Source organism: Akebia trifoliata, chromosome 10 (genome assembly GCF_017979445.1).
Source record: "Akebia trifoliata isolate Shusen 1 chromosome 10, ASM1797944v1, whole genome shotgun sequence".
NCBI classification, from domain to species: Eukaryota; Viridiplantae; Streptophyta; class Magnoliopsida; order Ranunculales; family Lardizabalaceae; genus Akebia; species Akebia trifoliata.
In genome coordinates, this window is record NC_141384.1 from 24,432,400 (window position 1) to 24,459,875 (window position 27,476).

Sequence of the window (27,476 nt, forward strand, 5' to 3'; positions counted from 1 at the left end):
TAGAGAAACGACCAATTTGGTTCGGTTCTTGGTGTTGGAAAAATCTGCATTTTGTTTAATCCAGATTTTTGTGATCAAGTAGGGATATTCGAGCTACGGTACAAATAGGTCCCATTAATTTTTTGAGGATGGACCACTTGGAAACTTATTCATCTCATTGAAGAGAATAGTTTCATGTTTTAAGTTGTCAAAAATCTATTATGGGTGAATGACAAATCAGCTCCAAAGAACCCCTATTAGCCATGGTTTGTTGTATGTGGTTTATAAGATTATTGAGTTTATAAGAGAAACTCTTTAGTCCCACATCGGATAGGAATAAGAAAATTGTCTAGTTCTTATATAGAACTTCTTATATCACTTAAGTGTATATGAGAGAGAGACTTGGATAAGCCCACGCATGCGCACAAGGGGCCCATGGACTCAAGAAGGATTTGATCCATTGGTCCAAAATATCCTTAATGCGTATGCGGGCACACGATGCGCGCGCAGGGGGGGTGCAAATCCCGTCAATTTGGCGCGACGGGCCCTTTTGCTAATTTCGTATTGGGCTTGGGCTGGGCTCAAAATCCGTGGGGCACACACACCCCTCACCGTCCATTAGAACACACATGCACCTATCCTTTTCTAAACGTGCAAGCATTCTGTTTTCCTCTTTGAGAGTATAAACAGTAGCGTTCGGTTCGCTAGACGTGTAGATTGTAGTGCTGCCTCTACATGTGTGATCGTTGTATCCTGGGAGACAATTGTTCATTGATCCGTGTGCACCAAGTTGCGGGAACAAAATTGTCTTAAGGACATTGTGTTCAACACAAGCCCCGGTCAAACTTTCATTTTGTTCATTCTGGGGTACCTACCGCTTCAAAATTTTTCAACATTTGGTTCATGCCTAATATAGAACCAAACCAAACCGAGAACCGAATTCTTATATTAATACAATTATAGATAAATATTATTAATCTTTTTAATAAACTATATGCATGTTTTTTGAATAAATTGATTATTATTCTTATGGATAGATTAATGACATTTTTTTTGGAAAGATGGATTAATGACTTTATTTAATTGATGGAAAAACTACTGACTTTTTTTTTTTTTGAATGAATACATTACTGATTTTTTTTATTATTGATGGATAGATTAATGACTCATTATAAGAAATTTCATGTTCATATTTAGTAATATTTATTAAAAATGTGTTGATTCAATTAAGTTTTTAAGATATTGGCAACCTGTAGAACCGAAGCAAACCAACCATAGCTCGGTTCAATTCCAATTTGGCCTCAAACCGAACCAAGTTACACCCCTCATAAGTATATACTAGGGGTGCAACTTGGTTCGATTTGAGGTCAAATTAGAACCAAACCCACATAGGTCGGTTCTACTAAATAAGAACTAGAATCGAATCAAATTCCATTGGAATCAAACCAAACTAAAGTTGGTTTGGTTCGATTCGGTTCTATGGGTTGCCAATATTCTATAAATTGTAAGTAATATTATTTAATGAAAAAAATAAAAATAAAATTTAATACAATAAATCACTAATCTATCCATAAAAGATCATTGATCCACTTTTTAAAAGGACATCCATATCCGACTTGTACCCATATATATATATACATAATTGTGAAGATGATGGAAAAACCTTAATTTTGGGTTATGCATGTATTTTATTGTGAATTTATCGTAATGAACTTGGATAAACAAATATTCGGATTCGATTGGGCACATATTCATATTCTACCCTAAAAATATTAGGAAAAAAATAATTGCGGATAAATTTATCCAAATTCTTAAATGGATAAAAATATTGTACCCATACATGAATAACTCGGGTAAGTGGATATTATCCAATCCATTGCCAACCCTACCCTCAAGAACAAATTGGCCCACTCAGTCCTATTGCATATTTCAAATCTTTCAAGTCAAACAATTAAAATTGGTTCAGATTTATTTTTTAATTTTTAATTTTTATTTAAACAATAATAATAATCTTTATTCTATTATAGGTGATTATGGAAGAAAAAATGGGTGAGATTGATTCCTCCAGCTAACATTAATCCTTCAATCAATCATATCAAATACAAAATATGACCACTAAATTTGTTTATAGTGTTCGTCGTAAATTCAATAATCATTGAGAGATTTTTTAATTACATAATCAACATAAGGTAATTCATTCAATTAATGGGAACCTACCCATTTTAAGATTTTTTTCCGAATCAGATAAAATTGACTTCTAATCGTCACACTGCACGGTGGATGGGTTTGTAGTTTGCTGCAGATCTCGGGATACGTACAATACTTTTCCCTTAGATATGTATTGAACCAATTTAGCATCGAGCCAGATATTCGATTTTATCCTTCCTGCAATTAGTAATAGATGTTCTATTATAAAATCTTATTATTATGTAAATAACAAAAATTTGAATCATTAAAAATTGAGAATATTATATATCATAAAAAAAAACACAATATCTTAGAAAACTTTATGAGATTTTCAAAATAATATCACACCAGTCAAATCACAGATCTCAAGTATTGCCTCCAAAGGCTGGGATGACTTGCTTGAGTCATCAAGGTCTTAGAGAGTTTCAGAAACGTGGCATAAAGTTGTAGGGCATAAAATGGGTTGGATTTTATTCGAAATCCATGTGATCAAAATTTAAAGGATTTGATTCTTTGGAGTATATCTGAATAAAAATTGGGTCGGTCCTATATCCATCTAGATCCGAATGATATATTGCTTTGAAAATTATATTCTTGTGTTTTTGAAGTTATCTTTCTTCTACTACTTTAATATAACATGAATTTATATATATATCTATATATATATATATATAAACAAACTATAATGATAAAATAGAATAGTATAAAAATTATTAAAAAAGAAATATAACAAAATAAAATAAAAAATTGAACGGTCCAAAATTATTTGACCCGACCAATCCAAATCAAATAATTTGATTGGGGTCAGATCTGGATACAGGTTTAGTGAAAGAAAAATGGTTAGGATATAATTTTAGCTAATAGGATCTGAGTTGGATTCGAAACCAGATAAAAAATTCGGATCTGGAAATGTATATATTCAGATCCAGCCCAAATCCCACCCGTGTTAAGACCTATAAAGTATCGGTTCACGGTTCATAGCTCTCTTGATGGTAAAAAGGGTCAATAAAGCAAAATGATGGTGATCATAATGCTTTCAAGAATTTCACCAGTTCCATGTGAAAGCAGAAGAGGCAACTCTTTTGTCCCAATATCACAACATTGGCGTGTGCATATGGTTGAAAATGTGCCATAAATAGAGAATCATGACTTCTTCCCCACATAATTCTCTAAGCTATATTAGGTTTTGAATGTGAGAATTGGATGAACCGTAAGTCTTCCATTCTCTGGGTGGTGTGGTGTGGTAAGGTTTGGTTTGGTTTTCTCCAATGTCTCATCTTCAATAGCTCATCCAAGTATCATGGAATTAATGTTGACAATTCATCGTGGGGTTTGAAAGTTAGAATTGGATGAAACCAAATCCTTTGGCTCTATTGGGCAGAAGAGGGTTTGGTATCCTCCAATATCTCACCTTCAATAGTTCAACTTCACGCCCATTTAACAGTTTACAAAGGCATTTCAATGTGAGGATTTGAAGGTGAGGATTGGAGGACACTAAACCACCCTTCGCCTTTGTGGTAGAAGAGGGTTTAGTTTCCTCCAATATCTCATATTCAAAAATTCACTCCAATATCTCACGTTCAACAGTTCAAATTCTTGCCCATCTAATGGTCTACCATGCATTTCAATGTGAGGAATTGAAAGTGAGGATTGGAGAACACTAAACCTCCCTTTGCCTTCACGGTGGAAGAGGATTTAGTTTCCTCCAGTATCTCACATTCAACAGTTCAACTTCATGCCCATTTAATGGTTTACAAAGCATTTCAACGCAAGGAATTGAAAGTGAGGATTGGAGGACACTAAACTTCCCTACGCCTTCACGGTGGAAGGAAGAGGGTTTAGTTTCCTCCAATATCTCACGTTCAAAAATTCACTCAAACGGTTCATGCTACGGATCAAGCAGTCAAGTATTTACCCATTTAACCTCCAATTTCCAATTTCCAATTCCACATCATACCCATCGTTCAGTTGATGGCTCATCCAAAGGCAGGGGCCCAAAGGTGAGAACTATTCATATGGTTCAGCTTCCTCCAATACTTGAATCAACTTTCAATTTTTCAACCTCAGAGATAGTTCACGTCAACAAGCTTGAATGTGAGAATTAGATGAAATGGACCCTTTTGTTGTTGTGGTTGTAGAGGGGTTTTCTCTTCTTCAACATCTAACCTTCAATGTTTGCCAAAACTCTACATTATTTGATGGTCCTCAGGACTCATAATAAAAATTCCTAGGATCATCAATGGACTTGACCGACAAATTACAGCCCTAATTACAAAAACAATATTCAAGTTGAACGTTCTAAAGGAACAATAGGAAGGCCAAAAAGAACATAAAATGAAAACCACAAAAATAGATATGAACTCACTTTCAATAACAAAAGACGTGACAGTGAACAGAGTGAAACCAAGGAAGAAGATTCGTATAGCTGACCCTAAATCTCTGGGATAAGGCTTTGCTGTTATTGTATCAACAGACTTGAGCCTAGATAAACAGACCACCTGAGCTGAAGGGTTTCATTCTATGATCAGAATACTATGCTAAACAAATTAACAAAGCATATAACAGAGTAGGAGATGAAGTATTTAACTTCATATCGACTCAAAACTACCCCACCCTTCTAAATTTCAAAAAATGAAATGCGGCAAAGAATGCCAAAAACAACAGCGCCACCCCAGATAAGGCCAAAAAAACGATTGCTACACCCATAATCCAAAATTATTGTATCTTATAAGTCAATTCAAATCCCTATGTTTTGCAACCATTTGATCACGATATTTTACCTTCATGTCATCAGGTTGGCCCACCTGTAGCACATAGAAATCAATGAATTTAATGACAACTTCATCGTCACTGAACCAATTACAGCCTCCCTTCAGAGTAGCTCTCCTTAATATTTTGCAATGCATGGCGGATTGAATCCTCATCTTGGTTGGAATATTTCAGACATATTAGCCTTTGAGCAACATGGTACACCATTTGAATTGATTGATATTGCATACAGTTTACTTCCATCTTCTTCACTTCCTACACAATTAAAGAAACAAAGTACAGAAAATAGAAAGGTCAGCCAAATTACCAAACAATCTATGAAACAATGAGACCCAAAATTTTCAAAAGAGAGAAGGAACTGTAGTAGAACTATCAAACATGTGGACACTGGATCCCACTGAAGTACTCTTAACATTTTGATACAAAATACAAGAGTTCCATTATTTTTGGCATTACAACAAGAACCTTGCCTCATGTTAGAATTGAAGCAGGTGGCAAATTCAATGGGGATCAGACAGCTTTAATGAGACAAGGGCCATTACGTCATTTTGCAGAGTTGAGAAAATGGATGATATTCTTAAGAAAGAGTTACCCAATATTTTCTTGGCTTCTCTACATTTTTCTCCAACCATACCATTCTAAAATGAGTAAGCTACCCATGCACACTAAGAAACCTAATTTTAATACAAGGAGAGAAAAAGTAGTTTTTTTAATTAAAATTTGAAAAATACAATAGTCATTAGAAGGTTAGGGAATTGCTTGATGTGCATGATTTCTAACATCTCCATGTTAATAGGAAGCACACTAATGTGCTGCATGCCACCACGTCTTTGATTGGTCATAGAACAACCTATATTCCTTTTCTTAGTGGAAGTAATGATTATCTAACAAGGCAATCTCAAACTTTACATTTTAGTTGCATAGCCTTTTGGTTTGATGTGTTTTCTGGGGTTAATGCTCGACACCTAATGTTATGACATCCATCTCAAATCCTTCTCTCTACTATGCTCATTCCATGAATATGTTGTTTCATGAAAGCCAAACAATTAGCTAAATATAGCATGGCTGAGCTTACTATTGTCACGTAGAATTTTCCATTTGTTATATTGGTACACTTCCATCACATTACACGCCATAAGCGTTGCTCTCTCTACTTTCTCCACCCAACACTAATTTTAAAGGCACATCCTCACAAATTTCTCCATCATTATATATAATTAAACCTAAATAATGGAAGTAGCCATCAATATAGTTTCTATGTTGAAGCTCCATTTTCTTTCATCAATTTATCTTTTCCAAAGACATACTCCTTCAAGGTTCCACAACATAATTCTTGGGCCCATTTACTTTTGGTCTCTCTTCCATCTTCCAAAGCAAACATCCCTGACTAATAACTATGCTACATAGTTACTCTCACTCAGGATATCCTTGCAATAATTGCATATTGAACACTTATCCTACTTGGCAGAAAAAGGTCTAAATGGTCCCTTTTAAGAATATGTATTTGCTAATATCAGATCATATGCTCCTCCTATTATATCATTTTCTCATCAAGAATTGCATGTAGTAGGTCATCCATATTCGTCCCAAAATTTCTCTTAACACTCCCATCTAATCCGACTTGGGGTGCATAAGCTCTGATGATGTCAACTCTCTCTTCTCCCAACACTAGTTTAATTGACATAAGTCAATCAAGTAGCACCCCTGACACACAACAAAATTATCTACCACATCTTCTTGCACCACTGTAACTAACCCATTTCTAGTATTATTATCTCCTTTATATAATAGCTTGTAGTCCCCCTCATCTAGTTACCAAGCCCTTTCTCCTACATATTTAATCTATTAGGCATGCTATATTGATTCCTGGTCCTTTTAATGTATCAACAAACTCCTACTTATTTTTTGAGGTCCCTAAGTTTCAAGTGACCAAATAAATCTCATTTTCTCAGACTAAACTCTTTATACACAATCCCCTCATGCAGGAACCCTTGCCTACTACTCACCAAGATTGGGTTTGTTGAGGCTCGTAGTTCCAAAGAGGGCACCCTAGCTAACCCTTGTTCAACCATTTTTTTTACGATATTGGTCAACCATTATAATATGATAGATTGTTTCACAATATAGGTTACCTTTTCTGTGATCCTTGACGTGATGCTTCTTGCTGTTTCAATAACTGAGCTTGGTAATCCTGCAACTCCAGCCAATAGGAGGCCATAGTGTGGCATGTTCCTTGGCCCATCCTTGAGTTGAAACTAGTGAAAAAGAATTGTACTTTAAGTAGTAGACGACAAACAATGAGAACTTTTCTAATCGAAACAAAATGAAGAAAGACCACCTTGAAATCTAAGCGGTTGTTTTTAACATCAACATGAAAATGTAGAATCTTCACGTTCGGATAAATGGTTGCTAATTCGGATAGGTTTTCCATATGAGTTGCGAATATAGTGTACCTGAAGACCAGGGAATAAGATTATTAGTATCTGCAAATAAAGTTTAGTCAATCGAGTTGGTCAGTCCAGTTTCAACAAAAGGACAATCGGAAATGCTATTAAAAATGAATATGGGAACTACAGGAAACCAGAGTATTGACGTCTATTAATAGTGTACACTATCGACTAGTGTGTAATATGATTTCTTATAGAAAGTCTTACAGAACAAAATGTCACTTCAAATTGGTTCTCGATTCCTACATATTTATAGTTAAAAGCTAGTGCCTTTGTTCTGGTAAAAATGTCAGAAAAAAAATTGAAAAACGAAAGATAAATCCATCACTGCAGCACTGTCACACCTGGATCATATCCTTTATGGCATGTGCTTCAAAACGGTACAGAAACAACAATGAATACTAGATGTCTGTCGTTCTACATATTTTTAGTTCTAAATGAAGATCAGATGACTGAATATACACGCTTGTTAAAACTAGTTAGCTCCTAATATGACTAATATAATTATACAGTTGTCATTAAGTTTGTCTAATTGGTCAAATCTTTATACATTAAACTTTACATGATTTAATCTGGCATGCCTTATATCTGCTGATTTAGTATATCCCTTGATAGATTCATAGTTCATGTTTCAATGAATGAACCAATTTTAGAAGTATTGTATCTAATTTCATCAGATTCTTCAAACATTTCCTTTCCATTTCCAAATTAAAAGATACAAAAGATCACTTACAAAAAAAATTCGTAAATGCAAAATCACTTTTATATTTCAACTTGCGACTAGCGGGGAAGATGAATTTCAATTTAATGTTGTAATGTCAAAAAATGTAATTTTGTCTGTAAATATTTGACATATGAAGACATATCAACTCTTAAACTTAGAATCCCCAACAAATCACATATTGTGGTCAAAATGTGATATTTCTAGCAACTCTAGAAAATGGAGAAGAATGAGATTTTCATTTTCTTCCATCAATGACAATAGAGAGGAATACCAGATACCAGTTCAAAATAGATGGCAAAATTTTAGCAGTCTTCCTAATCCTCTAGTTAGATTTTCAAGAACAAGCAGTTTCTTCACAGCCTCTCCAGCTTTAGACTCACCAACAAACGATCGACTTCTTTATCAAAAGTATCTTGCAAACATATACACCAAAAAACATACATAACAAGTGACAAGTTGTAAATCTGATGTTCTGAAATCTTAACACTCTGGAAAACATCAAACTTCAATTAAAAAAAAGAAAAGAAAAAGAGATTACTAATTCAATCATAAATCATAACTGCATGGTACAATCATAAATTATTACCATAACTTAATTATATTACTAATTCAAAACTTGAACATCCATTTATAGCTTATTATTGGATATATGGAAAAACATTAGTGGTGTAAGAAATTACGCGTTGAGTGATAATAGGTGCTCACAACAGCTCCATGCAATTACAAATCCATCAGAGGAAGAAGTAGCTCTCCCAAGTTCATCCATAACAATCAAACTCCTATATCCAATATCAAGCATTAATAGAAAACAAAAACTACCAAAAATATTCCAATATCCAAGCAATGCAAAGCATAAATGTGGTTTGTATACCTTGAGGAGACGTTCTGCATGATAAAAGCTGTCTCTTTCATCTCTGTCATAAACTGAGAACCCAAAAAAACTTAGTATCAAATAGAAGCTTTGTTATACAATGTTTCCTTATGGAAAGTTTTTAATATCTGAATTGACCGACATGTTGTATCTGATAGAAAATGAAGAAAGCAGTAAGGCATTACACTGGAGCTGCTAGCAAACTGTCGCCATGAAGAGAAGTAACTAATAATATCACTAACCAGATAGTATGTTCATGGTGGGACATACATTTGCTTACCAACCATTGATACTGATTTTTACCCTTAATAGAGAAAAAACTATTTTATTGATGGGCAATGAGAAAAAAACTAAAGGCCTTGCGTGGAGATAATCTCATAACTATTTTATTAATGCGGTGGTTCACATTATTGCTGGAAATCATAAGGAGAATCATTCAAATTATGATTTCCAGCAAAGATGGCATTCACAGTTGACAGCTTTGATATTCGATATCCTTACCATTGAGATCATCCTTCGAAAGAAAAGAGAAAAAAAAATCATCCATTTTTTTAACAAATGTTCAAGTTAATAGTGAAAATGGATGCTCCGTAATTGTTCAACTTGCAAACAACTTCTATAAGACTAAAAATATCAAAATGGGCTCATCTTTGGCAAGCATAATCTCCATGGAGAGGAGAGCATCATCACCAAAAAGTAGCCTTGACTCATCTTTATATGGGCTTTATGAGCATCTGTGATTTTGGACATCAAATTTTCAGATATCTACGAATCCTGACCTAAATATATAAAGAACACACATTGGATATAAACCAATTGTGACCACAATGACACAATTGGGACATGATTTCGTTATGGCTCAAATATGAACAAAATGCTGTCTATGGCAGACTTAATAGTTCTATTTGTTCACTTTCTTTCAGTTTGAACAAAAAGTTTTAGTTAGTCTTAGGGATTTTGGTAAATTTAGGATTTTTTTAGATGGAGTCTGGTAATCTGATTTAAATGATTCTCATGTTCTTTTTCTAGATCTAATTTTATTTTAGGGAAAATAACTTAATAGACCACACGGTAGAGACGTCTTTTTAAATGCACTCTTGAGTTTTGGGTATCTTAACAACCCACTTAATAAATCGTTCTTTCTTAATGCTTCACGGCCCGATAAAACGTCAAATGAGATCAACCATTCAAATCATTGATCGCGGCAATTTGAATCGTTGATTTCAACAATTCATGTTCAAACATTGAGATCGATTATTTACAATCATTGATCTTGACGATTGTACACAGTTGATCGTGACAATTGGATGAAAGGTTGATCTCAATGATTTAATTATCAGTATTGAAAATTTGATCATCGATCTCACCAATTGAAAGGGGTGAGGGGGCATTAAGAAAGAAAAAAGTTTACAAAATATACCATCAGGTAAATGTGGAAATTAGGAGGTGTTTAGAAAGAAATCTCTCTGTCAGGGTTCATTAAGTAATTTTCGGTTAATTTTATAGCAAATGCTTTTATTTTAGTTTTTAAAAAAATTGCTTTATGTTAGATCCCAAGAAAGTCAAAGTGTAAATAGGAGTTCTGGATTAAAAGTTTGACTCTCTAAGTAGTAGATACTAGAGCTAGCTGTCCACTAAAATTTACTTAAATTGACATAATTGATCTCTTGCAAACATAAGAAGGCTATTTTTGGTACAATTTCTGCTCCAGAGGTGATGAATCCTCCTATTACGGTGTCATTCCCACAAACCTGTAGTAGTATTGACCATTGACTATCCATAAACAAAAGAAGGTTTCTTCTACACCAACTCCTATGCTTCTTACAAGTTACAAGTTGCAAATCATACTTTTCATGTATACTAATTTCAACTTGGAAATCATATTTTCAGAAACTTGAGTACATATTCCCTTAATTTAGTCCATCCCAAAACCCTCATTTTGACTTTCAGCCTTTCACCCTGCTTCTCATACCTAGGGTCATAAAATGAAGGTTCTGTAATACGGCTACCACTAGGTGTGCTGTGCAGTAGGCTTCCAGGTCCGGCCTTCCTTTAGCTGAACTTGGGCTTTAAACCCACGAGACAAGTTTGAGCCTGCTCTAGTTCATTATGTTAATACTAAAACAAACTTGTTTTCCTTGAAGAAGGTGTTACATATGTACTTCTATTAAATAATTAGGCTTGGGTCAGAAGCGAATTGGGTTTCTCCTTAATCATTGAGGCTCAGGTTTGGGGCAGAAGTTGGCTTCCTAAGTGTGTCAAAGGCTAGAGAAGGACTGTGTGACCAAGGTTTAAAATCTCATTTCATTCCGTTGTCTCGATTTTTTTTTTTAATCGAAACATTTCCAAAATATTCCAAAACATACGAAACATTCCGAGACATACATTTAAGCATTTATAGAGATCTTTCAGAACATACCTAAGTCAAGGGGCATGCCATTCATTTAAAAAAAACATGGATATCTTAAAATTTACAAAATGTGAAGGGGAGTTGTATAAATGAGTCAGTCTTCAAGAGAAGACCGAGGTCAAGGAAACTTATAACCTTGAGAACACGGGTTTCACTCTCAAGTCTCATTTCTCAAACATCAAACCAGAGAAGAGAAAACCAGAAAAAGGAGGAGGAGGAGGAGGAGGGAAAGAGCTTACCTGAACTCCGACGGCACAACTCCGGCGATCTAGGTTTCTCTCTATATGTCTCTCTTTGGATCTCTCACTCTCAATTTTTTTATTTTTTTATTTTTTTCTTTTCATTTGGGTTTTTTAGGTTTGTTTCGGACGAAACATTTCAATACAAACGAAACAAATCGAAACATTGAAGGATCAATAGAATATTGCATGTTTTGTCTTGGCAAGTTGAAATTCCGAAACGTTTCATATGAAACGAGACGAAATTTTAAACCATGTGTGTAGCAGCCTTCAGCCAATCATGAGAGGGTTTATGCTGACCCCAGCCCTATTCCTTAATCTTATCAATAAATACAAGTTCTACTTACCCTGAAGAACCACCTTTCATTGATGACTCATTTTAGTATTTTCAATCTACTTAACAATTGTAAATTTGTATAACATAATGACCAAAAAAAGCCACTTATCAATGATATACTAAGTAACAACACATATGTTATTGTTTAATACTATATTAGAAAGTTTCTAGCTACCCTCCAAATTACCCAACATTTTGAGTCATTGCTTCCCTGCCCTTGCTCCTAAATCCACTACTAATCTCATTCCCACCTTGAGCAACTAAGGCTGTTACACTCGTATCCCATGCATTATCAAATTATACAACAAGCATGAAAAATTCGAAAGAAATCTTAGTTTTTTGTTATTGTCAAGGGATAATTAAGGTGATTTACTAAACAAAAAGGAGAAAATCTCAAGTTTGGAAACCACACCGTACTAGAATTGGATTCGAGATTGTCCCCTGTTCCCATCCGTGTAAATATGCGATCGACAACCCTAATAGATGAGAAGCGGGCAGGAACATAGCAACCAATCTGAGCAAGAATGACTACAAGACATACTTGTTGAAGATAAGTACTTTTTCCACTCCTGATCACAAGAAAGTGCAAATGAATGTCAACAAGCACAATTAGTGCTTAAAGTTACCAACTTTATATATTAATAGGAGTAATTAAAAGAGCCAACCCATCTTTAGCAAGAATTTCTTGTTTTAGATAGATTTAAAAAAAAAAAAAATTTACATGAGGAATACGTACATGTTTGGACCCATAACAATCGCCATGTTAGATGCTTCGGAAAGAAAAATATTGTTAGGCTGCAGGATAAAAGTTAATCCATATAACTTGCAATGTTGTGACCAATAAAAAGGGTAAATAATGTTGTAAATGTCTATCTACAAGAAAGAAAGAAAGAAAAGATAACCCTCAACCAGTGAAGCTAAACTAATGAATCCAAAAAATAGAACATACAATGAAGTCATTGTGCAAGCTTTCTAGGATAGGGTGCCTTCCACCATCAATTGCTAAGGGGCCATTATCTATCCAGAAACATCATAATAAAATCAAACATTTTCTCTGCACTTCCAAAATTCTGAACAAACATGCTAGACACCAAACATTTACCTGTGAATTCTGGTCTAGTGTATCGATCAACAGGCCTAGTAGATATTGTATGAGCAAATGAATTTACAATCATGTCTAAGAGACATAAAACCTCTGCAAGCAGCGTAAGCACAGAGACATCCTCCCGTATGGCATCGATTAGAGCTGAAAAACATAAACAAGAAGTGGAAACAAAAGGTATGTTGGAAATTGATCACTCAACTAGATCTCTCAACATTACATATAGTACATTCTATTGGAAACCATTGATTAAAAATTGGACTGAGCAGGATTCCTATATTTAGGACCCACGCAATTTCCAATATGTCTGGCCAATTCCTTCATTCTAAAACAAGGCATAGAAGCCAATAAAAGAACAAGAAAAACATAAGTTCAGTAATATCAACAGAAATAATAGAATTACTGCAAAAGGCAGAAAGCTGTATTTACATTTATATGAGAATAACTAAACACAAACTTCTAAAATACCACTCAAATAATGAACAATACAAATATTAAGTAGTCCTTGTGAAACTGAAACAATATGATTCTAGTATGCTGACAGGAGCTGAGATATGCCTAGTTAACGTCAGAAGGTTAATAGAGTGTGTGAAATGTCATTATCAAAATTTGCGAGGCTCAGCATTGAAGCAATGGGGATGAAGGATCTCTTGAGAAATATAAGAAAGATATACCGACACAAGTCCAAAGATTAGGCGAAGTTAAATTTTAGGATCACTAGCTCAACCATGCTTTCAAAATCCTTCTATTTATATATTGGAGTCATTAGGTTTCCACCCCGCAATTACCACTTTCTAAATGGTGAGTTTGTTGTTGTTAGTCAAGATCAAAATATTATAATGCACTATTATTTAAAAATAAGCAACAATGCATGTATGAAGCAATAAAAGATGAAGATGCCTTATGAGTTAAGCACAACCTTCCAAGCAAAGTTCCGTTCGTATATAACATTCTGAAGCTGCAGACTTATTCCTAACATTCAACTGTAAAATTTTAAGCAATGGATCAAAAAGAAATCCCTAGATCAAATGCATAGAAGTAACAGATTTTATGATACAGGTAATCAAGTACAAATCTAAACTTACAAAAATAGAAAGCTAGAAACTATGTATCTAAGAAACGAGAGTATAACTCTTGATTTCCCTCAGGACAAAGATACGGAGATGAATGTCCCATCATTATGTTCTGTACCATGTACAAATTTTAGTTTTTATGCCATGACAAAATACAATAAAATTTTAATATTACCAAGTTTTTTGTTGTAAGATTTGGTATGGCATACAAGTTATACATATCTGTTCATAAATTTGATAACAATATTATATGAAGTGGACAGAATAACAAATAGTAGCATGCACATATGCTTCAGAATAATCTGAAGACCAATAAATGCTTCCAATCATCTGAGATGCATCTCAGATAATCGAGTTGTTCATAATGTGAGAAAAATGAGCATGGTTAAGCAATTCTAATATTTTAACTAGAGAAGTGGAAAGTAAGCAGCAAAGTAACTGGTAATAGAAAATTGGCATGTGGAATACAAATAAATTTCAATTTGAGCTGGAGAAGTACTCAAACTACAACAATTTAGTAGGCATGGATACTAGGACCTCATATCTTGAAAGCTAAGAAAATTGCTCAAAGAGAGCCATAAAATCCAACAGTAACATGAAATTAAAACAAAAAAAAAATTAAAAGATCACAATACTCACAGAAGCAAGTTCAAGAGTTGAGCAATGTATGTTGTTCCCATGTTTCACGACCTAAATTTCATCTTGCAAGCAAATGTTAGCCAGAAATACCAGAGGATGTGTATGTAGATAGTAATAGAACAGAAATCTTTCAAAACCTGAATGAATTTGCTAGGAAGCTTTCCAGTGATGTCTTTGTGTGGAATGCTAAAGTAAAATCCTTGCCTAGTGTTGAATGGAATTTTCAAATTTGGAAGCTGGAATTCTTCACGGTATTTGTTTGCAAGGTTATGTATAGCTGTCAACCAAATGACGGTTAGCATTCCATAAACATAATCATATATCCAAAATAAATAGAGCTAGGTGACTAGTAGGTATGTAACACCTTCACTAGTATCACAGAAGGATCTCCGTGCAACATCCAGAAGTCCATCTATTCCAGCCTTGACAGCAAAACATTGCTGAGTGCGAGCAATAAAAGGAACCCGCGCATGTAGTACATCTTCATCAATTACATCTCCAATTCTAAAGAAAAGCGTAGCTTTTTCAAGAAATAAATCAAGTACTTCAAACTCCGCCAAGTTATTCAGGTCTAATTGAACATTCACCTTCAGCTATGCATGGTGTATTATATCAATTAATTATTATTCCTCGGACCCTCAGATAGATTATCTCTGTTTAGCATTTATAGTCTACCAAAGTTATCCATGAACCTACTATTTTATTATTATTATTATTTTTAAGTGAAAGTTTTATTAAAAGGAGGATAAGAAGTCCTCAGAAAGATACAACTGAAACCGACAACACTTAGAACAAACAGAATCCCACCTAAATAAAAAATCATCAAAGAACAAACCCCTAAAAGCCTTAATAAAACCTTAATGAACCTACTATTTATCATCCAAATTATTTTTGTATGCTTATTTTTGCAACAACATATAACAGAAATGGGGATAGGTCATAGGGTTAGTAGTTTACATCTTATTTGTTTTACTTCAGCGTGTAATGATAGTTCCATTGGATGTGGGATCACCGCTTAGGTTGTGTTTCTGGTTCAACTTACTAAATATTTTGTCTTAGCTGATATCTTAGGATTAGCACTTTAAAGGATATATCTACTTTTATGGATTACAAGTTGGAAGGACATTTATACCTTACATATAACATATATATGCTCCTGAATCTCCTGAGTTCTGTACATATGGATGTTTAGGGCACTGGCTCATTGTTATCAAAATGTTCTTCCTCTTATTTTCAATGATGAATTTTCTCTCTCCCGTTGTAAGGATGGACAGGGTCTCTGGTTGTTTCCTTTTCTTCTTTCTGTCATTCTGGTTGTTCTTGGTAGGTCTTCTAGAATTTGCACTCCACACCCGATTTTTTAACAAGTACCCCAAATTAATAGGATTTTTATATTATTAAACCTCCAACATTTGTCATCATATAATGTTCATTTCTTTGAGATGTGGACGATGTTCTCCAAAAGAAAATTATTCCAGATTCAGCTTTCTATATCTTCTATTTCCACATGATAATATATTTAAACCTCGGAGAAAATTGATTTTAGTATCTAGGATGGAGCGGAGAAGATTAATTTCGGTGGAGAGAAAGAGGTTTGAGATTAAGGAAATCTGGATTCGAAATGGAAGAGGGGTAGAAGTGAAGGAGATGGGTAGGAAGTTTGAATCGTCATTACAGTTGAAGGAAGAAGAGGCAGCCTGGGTGTCTAAAGGACTAGATCGAGCGAGAACCACTCCGAACACTTTCTTAGAAAAATTTTCCAAGGATGGGAGAATTTTTTTGCTACGAGGTGGGCAAAATAAGTTCGGTAAGTTCCTAAAACTGCAGCGATTCTCGGAGAGTTTTCGTTCGCGGGGGGTTATGTTCCCGGAAGGTGCTGGAGGCAGCGGATGGGGAGAAGTTAGTCTTGCCTTGAGAGTGTTGCTAAGTCCAGATGAGAAAATGAAGGCACCAATGGTGGAGGAGGGGCCAGTTAAGTCGTGGGTGGAGGCAGTTCGCAGAACTCAAGCTACGACAGAGTTTGGTACGAAACCAAAGTTGGAGGAAGGCTCTGGTTCTGGGGGAAATACAGGTATAAACAGGGGGAGGGGATTTGGAAAATGGAGGTGGGCTTATATTTGCAGGACGAATACGTCGGAGGCAGATTGGGAAGCTTTCCTAATAGAAATTAAACAGGGGTTAAGCCGTTTGTTACCGATTAAATTATTAGATTGGGAACCATCTACTAAAGTTTTAGTGTTGGGCGATAGATTGGAATTTTTAAGACTGAAAGATAGAAGGCAGATATCAGTGGGATCGTCGAGTTTTCAGCTGCGACCTTGGTTTGCGGATTGTAACAGTCTTAAACCAGCTTGGAAGGAAGAAGGAGCATGGGTTCGCATCAGCGGTTTGCCTTTCCATCTGTGGGGAAGTTTCGCATTCAGAAGGATAGGAGCTCAGTTGGGAGGCCTTCTAGAGGTGGACGAGTCCACGGCTCGTCGTGCGAAGTTGGATAGTGCAAAACTGAAGGTGAATTATTCTCCATGGAAAATGCCGAGGGGTCTTCTGCTATGGGTGGATGGTTTTAGATTTAGATTAGGGATTGAAGTGATAAGTATGGACGGGGAAGGGGAGCGAGAGTGCGTGGAAGTTTCGGGTAAATTGGTGGAAAAAAGGTTCAATACCAAGGCTGAAACTGGACTACAGGTGGTGGAGGTTGGGCTGCAGACGGAGGAGATGGAAGATCAGCCGGTAATACCTGGCATTAGTGTGGCTGGTCGGGGATTATCAAGTCTGCCTGGAGATTGCGTATGTGGGAAGGCTGAGCAGTCGAAGCTTTTCAAAACTCGACGTTGGAGTGGTACACGTGGCAGTGGTAATTATGTTTCGAAGCCACGCCGCTGGAATCAGAAGCAGGCCCGTACGATAGGATTACTAGCTACAGCAGCTAGAAACGTAGAATACATGCGCTGGCTGAGAAAGAATGGGGTGGTGGAGTGCTTTAAAAACAGATATAGGTGGGCTTGGGCCTACAACATTAGTGGAGGAACCAGTGGAACAAAAATGTCTAGGTGGGCTGGCTGGGGAAGCCCATATTTCGGAGATGTTGGGCCAGGAAACGAGTTAAATGAGGAATCTTTATTGGGCCAGGAAAACATAATGGATGGGGCTGAAAAGTTAATGTCAAATGGTAAGGGCCTACGTAAGGTGGGTGGGTCTGAGGTGGGCCTGAGAAAAGAAGGTTTTGGTCTGGCTGGGCCCGTTAAGGTGAAAGGGCTTAAGCGCACTAAAGCCTGCGAAATAGTCCAGCGGTATAAGAAGGTTATAAGGAAGAACAGAATCAGATCGACAGGGGAAATGGACAAAGCCGAGGAGTTCGACAGAATAGGGAGGAAAGTGGAGGAATCTGAGGTCGTGGAGGGTGCCGTAGTGGAGGAGACAGCAATATCAGTTACTCTTGCGCAGAGCATAGATAAAGAGAAGGAAATAGTGTTCGAGGGATCTCTGCCGGGTGAGCTGGAGATGGGTATGGTAGATGTGAGTGAGTCACGGCAGGTGATGGTGGCTCAAACAACCCACGTGGGGGGTGAAATGGAGAGCATGAAAGATAGGGAGCTTGGAATTCAGTGTTGTATGCTTGGCTTGCCGAATACATCGGGGTTCAAAATTCTGGGGGAATGGAGTGATATCGGAGGATGGAAGGTTGGGTTGTTAGTAAACAGCAAGGGAGGAAGATCTGGGGAGGTAGATCTATGTAAAGTTGTTTTGAGGGTGTACTTGAGTGGGCCAAGGAGTCCATGGGATCGTAGTTCAGCAGTGAGTAAGGGAGACAGTAAAAGCAGAGGTTGGTTGGATAGAAGGCAGAGGAGACAGAGGAACATAGTCATGGGCAGTCAGCAAGTTGCTAAGCAAGTAAAGGGGCTAGAGTGGAGGAGAGAGGGTGGCGTAGAGTCGGAATGGTGAAGAATGGGTCGAAGATACTGCAGCAACAAGAGAGGCAAATTGAAGATTCTATGGCGACAGTACCATCGGTGAGGATGGAAAGGGGGGCCACGGATTATCAGGGCAAATTGATGGACATCACAGAACAGGTTTTGGCCAATATGTTGGAAACAGGGTTGAAGTTGGGAATGTCGATTAGAAATGAAGGCAATGTGGCGCAGCTATTGGTTAATGTGGCTTTGAAGACGAGCGAGGGAGTGGTAGTTTGTATGCATAAGGTGGTGGGTCAGTGGCCATTATCAGGGGGTGGTCCTTCCTTTAGTGGGGCAATGGTGATGACGCCAAAGGAGAGATTTCAGCACGAATTTGCAAGGTTAAGGATCACAAGGCTTTTGTCGGGTGATGTAAAACTGGGCAAGGAGAGAAACAAGAGATTGAAAAAGGAAATCATGGAGCTTAAAAAATCTGTCGAGGAATTTCCGTTAATAGTCACAAGTGGGAAGAGAGCCGGAAGGCGCTCGATAGGTCTTAATGTCGATTAGGATTTTCTCTTGGAATGTAAGGGGCTTGAATGCGGCTTCAAAAAGAGCGGCTATTAAGGCTTTTCTTCATCAGCAGAAGCCAGACGTGGTGGTCTTGCAAGAATCAAAGTTAAGTTTGGTAGACGGGGGGATAATTAAGGAGATATGGGGCATTCGGTTTGTTGGGTGGTGCGAACTACCATCTTGGGGAGCTTCGGGTGGTATCATTCTAATGTGGAATAAAAAGAGAGTGGTGGTGGAGGATACTCTTATAGGGGCTTTTACTGTGTCAGTGTTATGTAGGATGATTGGGGAAGATTTTACTTGGATTTTGACCGGGGTGTATGGTCCCACTTTAGGGTGTGAGCGGAGGCAATTTTGGGAGGAGCTGGAAGACGTTAGAGGTCACTGGGATAGACCGTGGGTGGTGGGGGGAGATTTTAACGTCACTAGATTTCCGTTTGAAAAAAATGTGGTTTCGAGAAGCACGAGAAAGATGCGTCGTTTCTCGGATTTTGTGGATCATAACGAGCTCATTGATCTTCCGCTTTGTGGGGGAAGATTTACGTGGTCTAATAATCAAGAAACTCCAATCCTTATAAGATTGGATCGCTTTCTGGTATCCTTGGATTGGGAAGAGCATTACGGGAGTTTGATTCAGGAGAAATGGCCAAATCCTGTGTCTGATCACAGTCCTATTTCGTTAGTGGCAGGGGTGTCGCGGAATCGTCCTACGCCTTTCAGATTTGAGAATATGTGGCTTGAGCAGCCTGAATTTGGGGAGTTGATTCAGAGGTGGTGGAATGAGCTAGTGTTTGAAGGCAGGGCAGGGAGAGTGTTGAGATTAAAGTTGAAGGCTATTAAGGAAAAGCTAAAAATTTGGAATAAGGAGACTTTCGGTTGTGTAAATACAAGGAAAGAGGCTGTGCTGGTAGAGCTTAAAAATCTTGAGGAAAAAGAGGAAAGAGGGTGTCTAGGTCCTGGAGAAGGACTGCGTCGAGTGGATCTTAAGGTTGAATTTCAGAGGCTAGCCTCAATGGAGGAAATTTGTTGGAAACAAAAATCGAGAGTTCGTTGGTTGAAGGAGGGGGATAAGAACACTTCCTATTTCCATCGGATGGCGAATTTCAACAGTCGGGTAAATTTTATTTCGAAGCTCAAAGTTAATGGTGTGTGGAAGGTGGGCGAGGAAGAGGTTTGTGAGGGGGTGACTCAGTTCTATAAGAATCTTTACACAGAGGAACATGTGACTAGACCGTCATTAGATTCCCTATCCTTTGATAGCATCTCCTTGGATCAGAAAAGGTGGCTTGAAAGACCGTTTGATACAGTTGAAGTGTGGGAAGTGGTTAGTGGTCTGGGAAGTGATAAAGCTCCGGGGCCGGATGGTTTTTCCTTAGGCTTCTTCAAAGCCTGTTGGGAGATAGTTAAAGAGGATGTGATGGCAACCATAGAAGAGTTTTATAGGGATGGATTTCTGGATTTGGGCTCGAATAGCACTTTCATTGCTCTCATTCCCAAGATATCTGGTACAGAAGACATCACAGACCTTAGACCTATTAGCCTGGTTAGCTCGGTGTATAAGATCATTTCGAAAGTTTTGGCATCTAGGCTGAAAACAGTGCTAAGTAGCATAATTGGTCCGGCGCAAGGGGCGTTTGTTGCAGGGAGGCAGATCCTGGATGGGGTATTGATAGCCAATGAATGCATTGATTCGAGAAGAAAAGCCAAAATTCCAGGTTTGGTTTGCAAGGTAGATCTAGAGAAAGCTTATGATCATGTTAACTGGAACTTGGTGAAGTATTTGCTGAGGAGAATGGGTTTTGGGGAGATGTGGGTTCGATGGGTCATGAAATGTATATCCACTTCTACCTTTTCGGTTCTGGTTAACGGATCTCCAACGGGGTATTTCAGAAGTTCAAGGGGTCTTCGTCAAGGGGATCCGTTATCCCCTTTTCTGTTTGTGATAGTGATGGAGGCCTTGGGTAGAATGATGTCAAAAGCGGTGATGGAAGGGGAGATGACTGGTTTTTCCACTAAGACAGGGGGGCATGTCATTTCTCACCTTCAGTTTGCGGACGATACTTTAATCTTTTTGGATTACTCGCCGAGACAGGTGAGCTTCTTGAGCGGTTTAATAGGGTGTTTTGAGGTGATATCGGGCATTCCGGTCAATCTGAGAAAGAGTAAATTGTTTGCAGTGGGAGAAAGTGAAGGGGTGGAGGCAGCGGCAGCTTTGTTGGGGGTTCAAATGGGGACACTTCCATCCACATATTTGGGACTTCCATTAGGAATGGGTTATTCTAGTAAGGAAATTTGGGAGCCGGTTGTTGATAGGATGAGGAAGAAATTAAGCACCTGGAAGTCTAAGCTTCTATCAAAAGGAGGGAAGATTACTCTTATTAGGAGTGTTTTGGCTAGTATCCCCATTTATACTTTCTCTCTATTTTCCTTGCCGAGGAGTGTGGAAATTCAATTAGAGAAAATTTGCCAGAACTTCTTGTGGCATGGAAAAGATGGGGCTAGAAAATACCACTGGGTGAGTTGGAGGAAGTTATGTTTGACTAAGAAGAATGGAGGGTTGGGTTTCCGGAAGTTTGGCTCCATGAATTCGGCTTTGCTAGGGAAATGGCTTTGGAGGTTTGGTGTAGAAAGGGAGAGTCTGTGGAGAAAAGTAATTGTGGATAAATATGGGGCGAATGAGAATGGGTGGGAGAGTGGTCCGGTTAAAGGGGCCCTGGGTTGCGGGGTGTGGAGAGGCATTTCCAAAATAATGCCGATTTTCAAGAAAAGAGTGAAATGTAAGGTGGGGAGGGGGGATAAGGTAAGATTTTGGGAGGATTGGTGGTGTGGGGATGGAATCATTAAAGATCAATTTCCAGAGTTATTTGCGTTGTCGATGAAGAATAACCAGTTTATCTCCAGTTTCAAAATCAATGACAACGGGATAACTAATTGGGACTTTGGCTTTAGAAGACCGTTTAATGATTGGGAGGTGGATAGTGTAGGGAGGTTAGTATCCTTGGTAGAGAGTAGAAATTGGGAGTGCTTACTGGAAGATCAGAGAGTGTGGGGGGCGTCTGTAGATGGCAACTTTACAGTGAAGTCTTTTTACAAGAGCATAACGCATAGCTTTGGGATGTCTTTTCCTCACACTCTTGTCTGGGGTGGTAAGATTCCTCCGAAGATATCGACGTTTCTTTGGCTGGCGACTCTAGGGAGACTTGCAACAATGGATCAGTTAATAAAAAGAGGATTTATTGCGCCAAATCAGTGTTGTATGTGTAAGTCTCAGGCGGAAACGGTGGACCACCTTCTCATGCATTGCCGGGTGGCGCATCACATTTGGTCGCATTTTTTAACTTTGTTTGGTTTAATAGGATGTCTCCCCAGATCACTTAAGTCGGTTTTGGAATCTTGGGTGACATGGGGAGGGGCTTTCTTATCCTCGAAGCGGATTCTCTGGTTTTTGGCCCCATTTGCAATTTGTTGGGGCATTTGGAAGGGGCGTAATCGATGCATCTTCGAGGGGAGAGAGGTTACTTTGGATGGTCTTATTATCTCTATTTTGGAACTCATGTTTTCTTGGAGCAAATTGTATAAGGAGTTTAAAGGGGTTTTCTTTGAAGACTTTGTGGTAAGGTGGGAGAGGGTGTGTTCTTTGTCCGGGGACTAATTGTATCTTTTTTGTTTTTTCTTTTTCTATGTTTTGGGTTGGTCTCCTCGACCCCCCTTTTTCTTGGCTTTTCTAATAAAATTATCTTTACCGATCAAAAAAAAATATATTTTCACACACATGTATATGTATATAATATATACATACATAAAACCATATATGCAGAAACTGAAGTGAACTTATACCTTTTTCTTATGGAAGTATATTTTCCATTTTCACAGATGGAATTGTAAATGTTTTTGAGAAGAAAACTTTTAGCATCCTTGAGCACCTGAAATAGTACAAAATTTCCTTATCAAAATATTAGGGTCTCAAGAAAATTAAACTAATGTGAAACAAATCATACCATCTACCTTTGATAGTAAAGGCAAGGCCTCCAAAGCAGTTTTAAGAAGGATAATGCTTGATATCAACACTTGACTCTTTTTAGCATTGTCAACTTTCAGGACTTCGTTTGTAACCTTTTTTGGCTTGAAGCAAAAGTGACAAAGTACCCTATCTGGATTGGGAGCATAAAAGATATTACTTTTCTAAATAATATAAGAAAAGAAGAATTTTTAGGACACTTCAACATTAAAACAATTTGCCATTAAAATCTGCTTACCAATTTCTTTTGGAAACTTACGAAGAACCTGTATGAGTCCAAAGAATAGCTCCTCATTGCTCACCAACTCATCCTGAAACAGAATATTGAAGGCATGCTTTCTAATATCAGAATTACATCTGTATTGAAATAGCATCACCTATTTTTAGACAAGATTGATGCAAGGTTTAAAATCTTATTTCAAGGCAATGTTTCAATCAGGAGAAAAGCTGAAATGGCCTCGACCAAAACAATCCTGAAACATTGAATGTTTCAGGATCAATGTTTTGTTCTGGTTTTGGCTGAACCAGAGTGCTCTGCCTAAACATTCTGAAATGGCACGAAATTTCAAACCATGGATTGATGCACCCTGCACCTTCAAGTTAGACCATAACCCAAACTTGCATTCAAGTTTTCTATAAGGTAAACACTATTGCATTCTATTGATTAGAATTATTATTATTTAAATATATATAAATAAATAAAAAAGGTGAAGACATATGTGTAGGTATTGCTAAATTAAATGAATACTCGAAACTTTGAAAGTTCCTTTCATTCTATCCAATACAGGTATTCATCCTTCAGACTACTTATTACATTTGCAGCAAAATAAACTAACTTGATCTAGTTTATAAACAAATTACTTTTAATTCTATGAAGCAATTTGCTTATATTTGACAATTTTCTTCGTATGCAGAACAACAAGCAAACAATAGAGAAAGAAAGAGAGGTGATAGCAGAGGAAGAGGAAGAGGAAGAAAGACATGGAAGAAAATGAATGGTATAAAGGATTTTTTTAATTTAAATAAATTAACGAACTGTGGTGATAAATTCAAGTTTCTCATAGATAACAAATATATCAGAATAATTCGCAATATATTCGATTTCTTTCAACTGTACGTGAATAGATCTGAATCATTGATTTGGACGACTGGTTTTTTTCCTACTATTTGTTTTGTTCAGGTATTAATCACGTAATTTACAAACTATGGTCTGGACCTTCATACATCTCCAGCCACACCGATCAACACCACCATTATTATAAAAGCCTTATCCCGAAAATTTCGGCTATGCTCAAGGAACCATGCCCCTCTATTAATTCAATCTAAAGCCATGTCTTTTGTTAATCCAAGTGCATTCATATCCACTCACAAACTCCCCCCCCCCCCCCTCTCTTTCCAATTTGCATGGCCCTTTTAATTGGGGCTGTAATCGGCCTTTGTTGAATGTGATGTGACCAAACCATCTCAATGGACCTTCACCCATTTGTTCTTGAAGTTGGTGAAGCTGTTGAATTGATCATTGCCACTTCATGCAATTGCTTCGGCATCATAGATCATGGCCATATTGGTGATGTTTTTCTCTTTGGTATCTACTGGAAAAGGTGGTCAGGAAGCCACCTCTCTCCCAGCAAGTAAGATGAGATCACTAACTCATGCAATTGCTTTGGCATCATAGATCATGGCCATAGTGGTGATGTTTTTCTCTTTGGTATCTACTGGAAAAGGGGGTCAGGAAGCCACTTCTCTCCCAGCAAGTAAGATGAGGTTACTACCTCATGCAATTGCTTCGGCATCATAGATCATGGCCATAGTGGTGATGTTTTTCTCTTCGATATCTACCGGAAAAGGTGGTCAGGAAGCCACCTCTCCCAGCAAGTAAGATGAGATCACCACATCATCTTTGTCTTCTTCTTCACCTCCATTTCTTTGTTTTGTTCTTCACTCATCCACCCAGTGTCTCCATTTCTCATGCCATGCATTTATATTTCCCTCTCTTTTTTCAGCCTTTCGTTTGTAAAATTATAAACCTATTTAATTGGTGCACTTTAAAGTTCGAAGTTTTCTGCTTCCATTAAATGTTTTTGACTAGAATAACTGCTATCAAACTGCACAATGGAACTACATAGACCTGGGCAAGTTGGCCTCAAATCATAGGATTTTGATTAGTCGAAAATTCATGTGACTGTATAGGAAAGATTAGTTTTTTTATTTTTAAAGCTGGTTTTCGACTGTTTGGTGATTTTTCACTTTATAGGTTCATGTGACCTGGTGTACTGCCAGCTTGATTCAATGTCCAAACAATTCAATCATCCCGTCTAATCTAGGTTTTATAGCAATAGCTAAAATCTTATGTTTCTCTTTATTAATTAAGTTGTACACCTTTAAGGTGTGATGACGCCAATGATTTCCTATTGATTTGGACAAGTTGCCAGGACATGCCAAAGCTCATTAAAACACAGCCAACTGGGAGTATTCTTAAACCTAGCCAAGTCACCATATTTTTTATTTGATATGTTTAAGGCAAATTTTGGAATCCCAATAGGAGAAGACAGTTGTTCCAATTGACCCAAGGCTCGTGCCCTATACTGGATCAGGTTGATACCCTTGAGCTGGAGTGCGTCATTGAAAGTCATATGCATGCAGGGAAGGAAGCATTAATCCTGGCATAAATACTATAGATGTGCATTAAAACAAAATTAACCTTACCCAAAATCTAACTAAGAATATTAGAAGAATTACTTTATAAACTCTACAGAGTAATGGCCATCTTCATGTATAAGGCTACAGCTCTAAACTCAAATATGATGGAGAAATAAATATTTTATACCAACCAGGCAATCAAGACGAGCATTGATAGTCTCAATGTCCTTCAAGGGCTGCAAAAGATTTGCCCGAAGAAGCCTAGTCCTAGAAAAAAAAACCCAAAATTAATGCCACAGTAAAGATATTTATTACAATATTTTTCAAATTTGCATCTATCGAAACAAAAAAATTCAAATTTGCAATTCATGCATGCACAATTACAAATACTCATAAGGCATACAAAGGCATCTCCACATGATCAATATTTGGCAAATGATGTTGTCTTCCTGAGGTGAACAACTGCTCTAAGCCTGCACCGATGGTTGGTATTAATGATTCATGTGATGCAAATTTAAAAACCATCCAACAGTGTGGACCTGGGGGGGGGAGGGGGGGGGGGGGGGGGGCATCCTCCTAAGTACGACACCAACACAGCTCTTAAGGGCTCCAAGGGACTTAATGGTGACTGTTCTCGCAGAAGTTTTTCAATTATTAATCAACCTCGTGGCGTGATCAACTAAACAAGTTCATTGTATACAATTTTAGAGCTTGTACAAACCAACAAAATTATTGGTCTTAATTTGGTTTTAGTGGTGACGTTTCACAGAGCTGTTACTCATAAATATCTTTGATGTGCAACTTAAGGTAAAACAAATTGCAAACACATCAGTAGAAGATTAAGTAATTTCAACATGCAGAGTGAGAATGTTAAGATATAAGCCCATCAGCTATCAGAATTCCTACAATACAGTCAATAACAATTATGTCCAAGTGTCAAATCGTCCTAGCATGACCAGAAGTTTAATCAACAAACATCCACTTAAACACAGGAATATTTCTATGTGAATAACATGACTATCTATGTAACCTAGAGCCTCCAAACCACTAGGATACCCTTGTAAGATATGACATGACATGTGTATGTGCAGGGAAATTGTCATAAAGAACTCAGCCATTAGTTATTATGCTACATTAATACAGTGTTATAAAACTTCTGAAGCACATTCCATATGTTTTCAATTAATTTGATATTTATGCAAAAACAATTCCTATAGTATTGCCACACTTATCGAAATGTTCCCATTTGTATGCTGACCAAAATATAAACAAAAATCAAACTTTAAAACTTTGGTCAAAAGTTGAGATATTGACCAATAATTAACAAAGGATTGTATACTAGAAGTATCATGTAATATATAGTACTGGTATTGTGTTGTAGAGTGTAATATTGGGTTGACATGGATGCCCAAGTGTAACCGAAAGGAAATAAATCAAGGCAACACAAATGAGGGAATGCTTGAAAGGAGACTTCTATTGATATAAATCAAGGCAACTGCTCGGTCACTCGATAGCTTTACAAGACACCTCCTTGGTGGCTTGATTGATCTTTGTCATTCCTTAAGGAGGGTGCTA

General features: G+C 37.3%; 1 protein-coding gene and 1 long non-coding RNA gene across 5 annotated transcripts in view; one reads left to right on the forward strand and one right to left on the reverse strand.

The window, feature by feature from the left end:
• Nucleotides 1-2,033: 2,033 nt before the first annotated feature.
• Nucleotides 2,034-27,476, reverse strand: part of MSH4 (MUTS-like protein 4) — a 32,274-nt gene continuing 6,831 nt past the window's right edge. Inside the window, exons 8-26 of one of the 4 annotated variants that reach the window (XM_086457190.1) lie at nucleotides 26,093-26,168; nucleotides 23,500-23,572; nucleotides 23,249-23,394; nucleotides 23,081-23,166; nucleotides 15,142-15,281; nucleotides 14,915-15,054; nucleotides 14,778-14,828; nucleotides 13,985-14,048; nucleotides 13,066-13,209; nucleotides 12,913-12,980; nucleotides 12,700-12,758; nucleotides 12,376-12,532; nucleotides 8,978-9,030; nucleotides 8,787-8,885; nucleotides 7,274-7,388; nucleotides 7,068-7,190; nucleotides 4,532-5,190; nucleotides 4,082-4,332; nucleotides 2,037-2,364 (exon numbers count right to left, since the gene is read on the reverse strand). In XM_086457190.1, the coding sequence (XP_086313316.1) occupies nucleotides 5,026-5,190; nucleotides 7,068-7,190; nucleotides 7,274-7,388; nucleotides 8,787-8,885; nucleotides 8,978-9,030; nucleotides 12,376-12,532; nucleotides 12,700-12,758; nucleotides 12,913-12,980; nucleotides 13,066-13,209; nucleotides 13,985-14,048; nucleotides 14,778-14,828; nucleotides 14,915-15,054; nucleotides 15,142-15,281; nucleotides 23,081-23,166; nucleotides 23,249-23,394; nucleotides 23,500-23,572; nucleotides 26,093-26,168 (1,759 nt within the window). In that variant the 3' untranslated portion in view covers nucleotides 2,037-2,364; nucleotides 4,082-4,332; nucleotides 4,532-5,025. Of the gene's footprint in view, nucleotides 2,365-4,081; nucleotides 5,191-7,067; nucleotides 7,191-7,273; nucleotides 7,389-8,786; nucleotides 8,886-8,977; nucleotides 9,031-12,375; nucleotides 12,533-12,699; nucleotides 12,759-12,912; nucleotides 12,981-13,065; nucleotides 13,210-13,984; nucleotides 14,049-14,777; nucleotides 14,829-14,914; nucleotides 15,055-15,141; nucleotides 15,282-23,080; nucleotides 23,167-23,248; nucleotides 23,395-23,499; nucleotides 23,573-26,092; nucleotides 26,169-27,476 lie in introns of those variants that run through there. The other 3 variants (XM_086457189.1, XM_086457191.1, XM_086457192.1) reach the window with 3 other exon arrangements.
• On the forward strand, nucleotides 11,531-25,746 carry LOC147393385 (uncharacterized). Its single transcript, XR_015182457.1, has 3 exons — nucleotides 11,531-11,659; nucleotides 24,176-24,259; nucleotides 24,442-25,746. It is a non-coding gene; the product is annotated as an uncharacterized LOC147393385 (long non-coding RNA).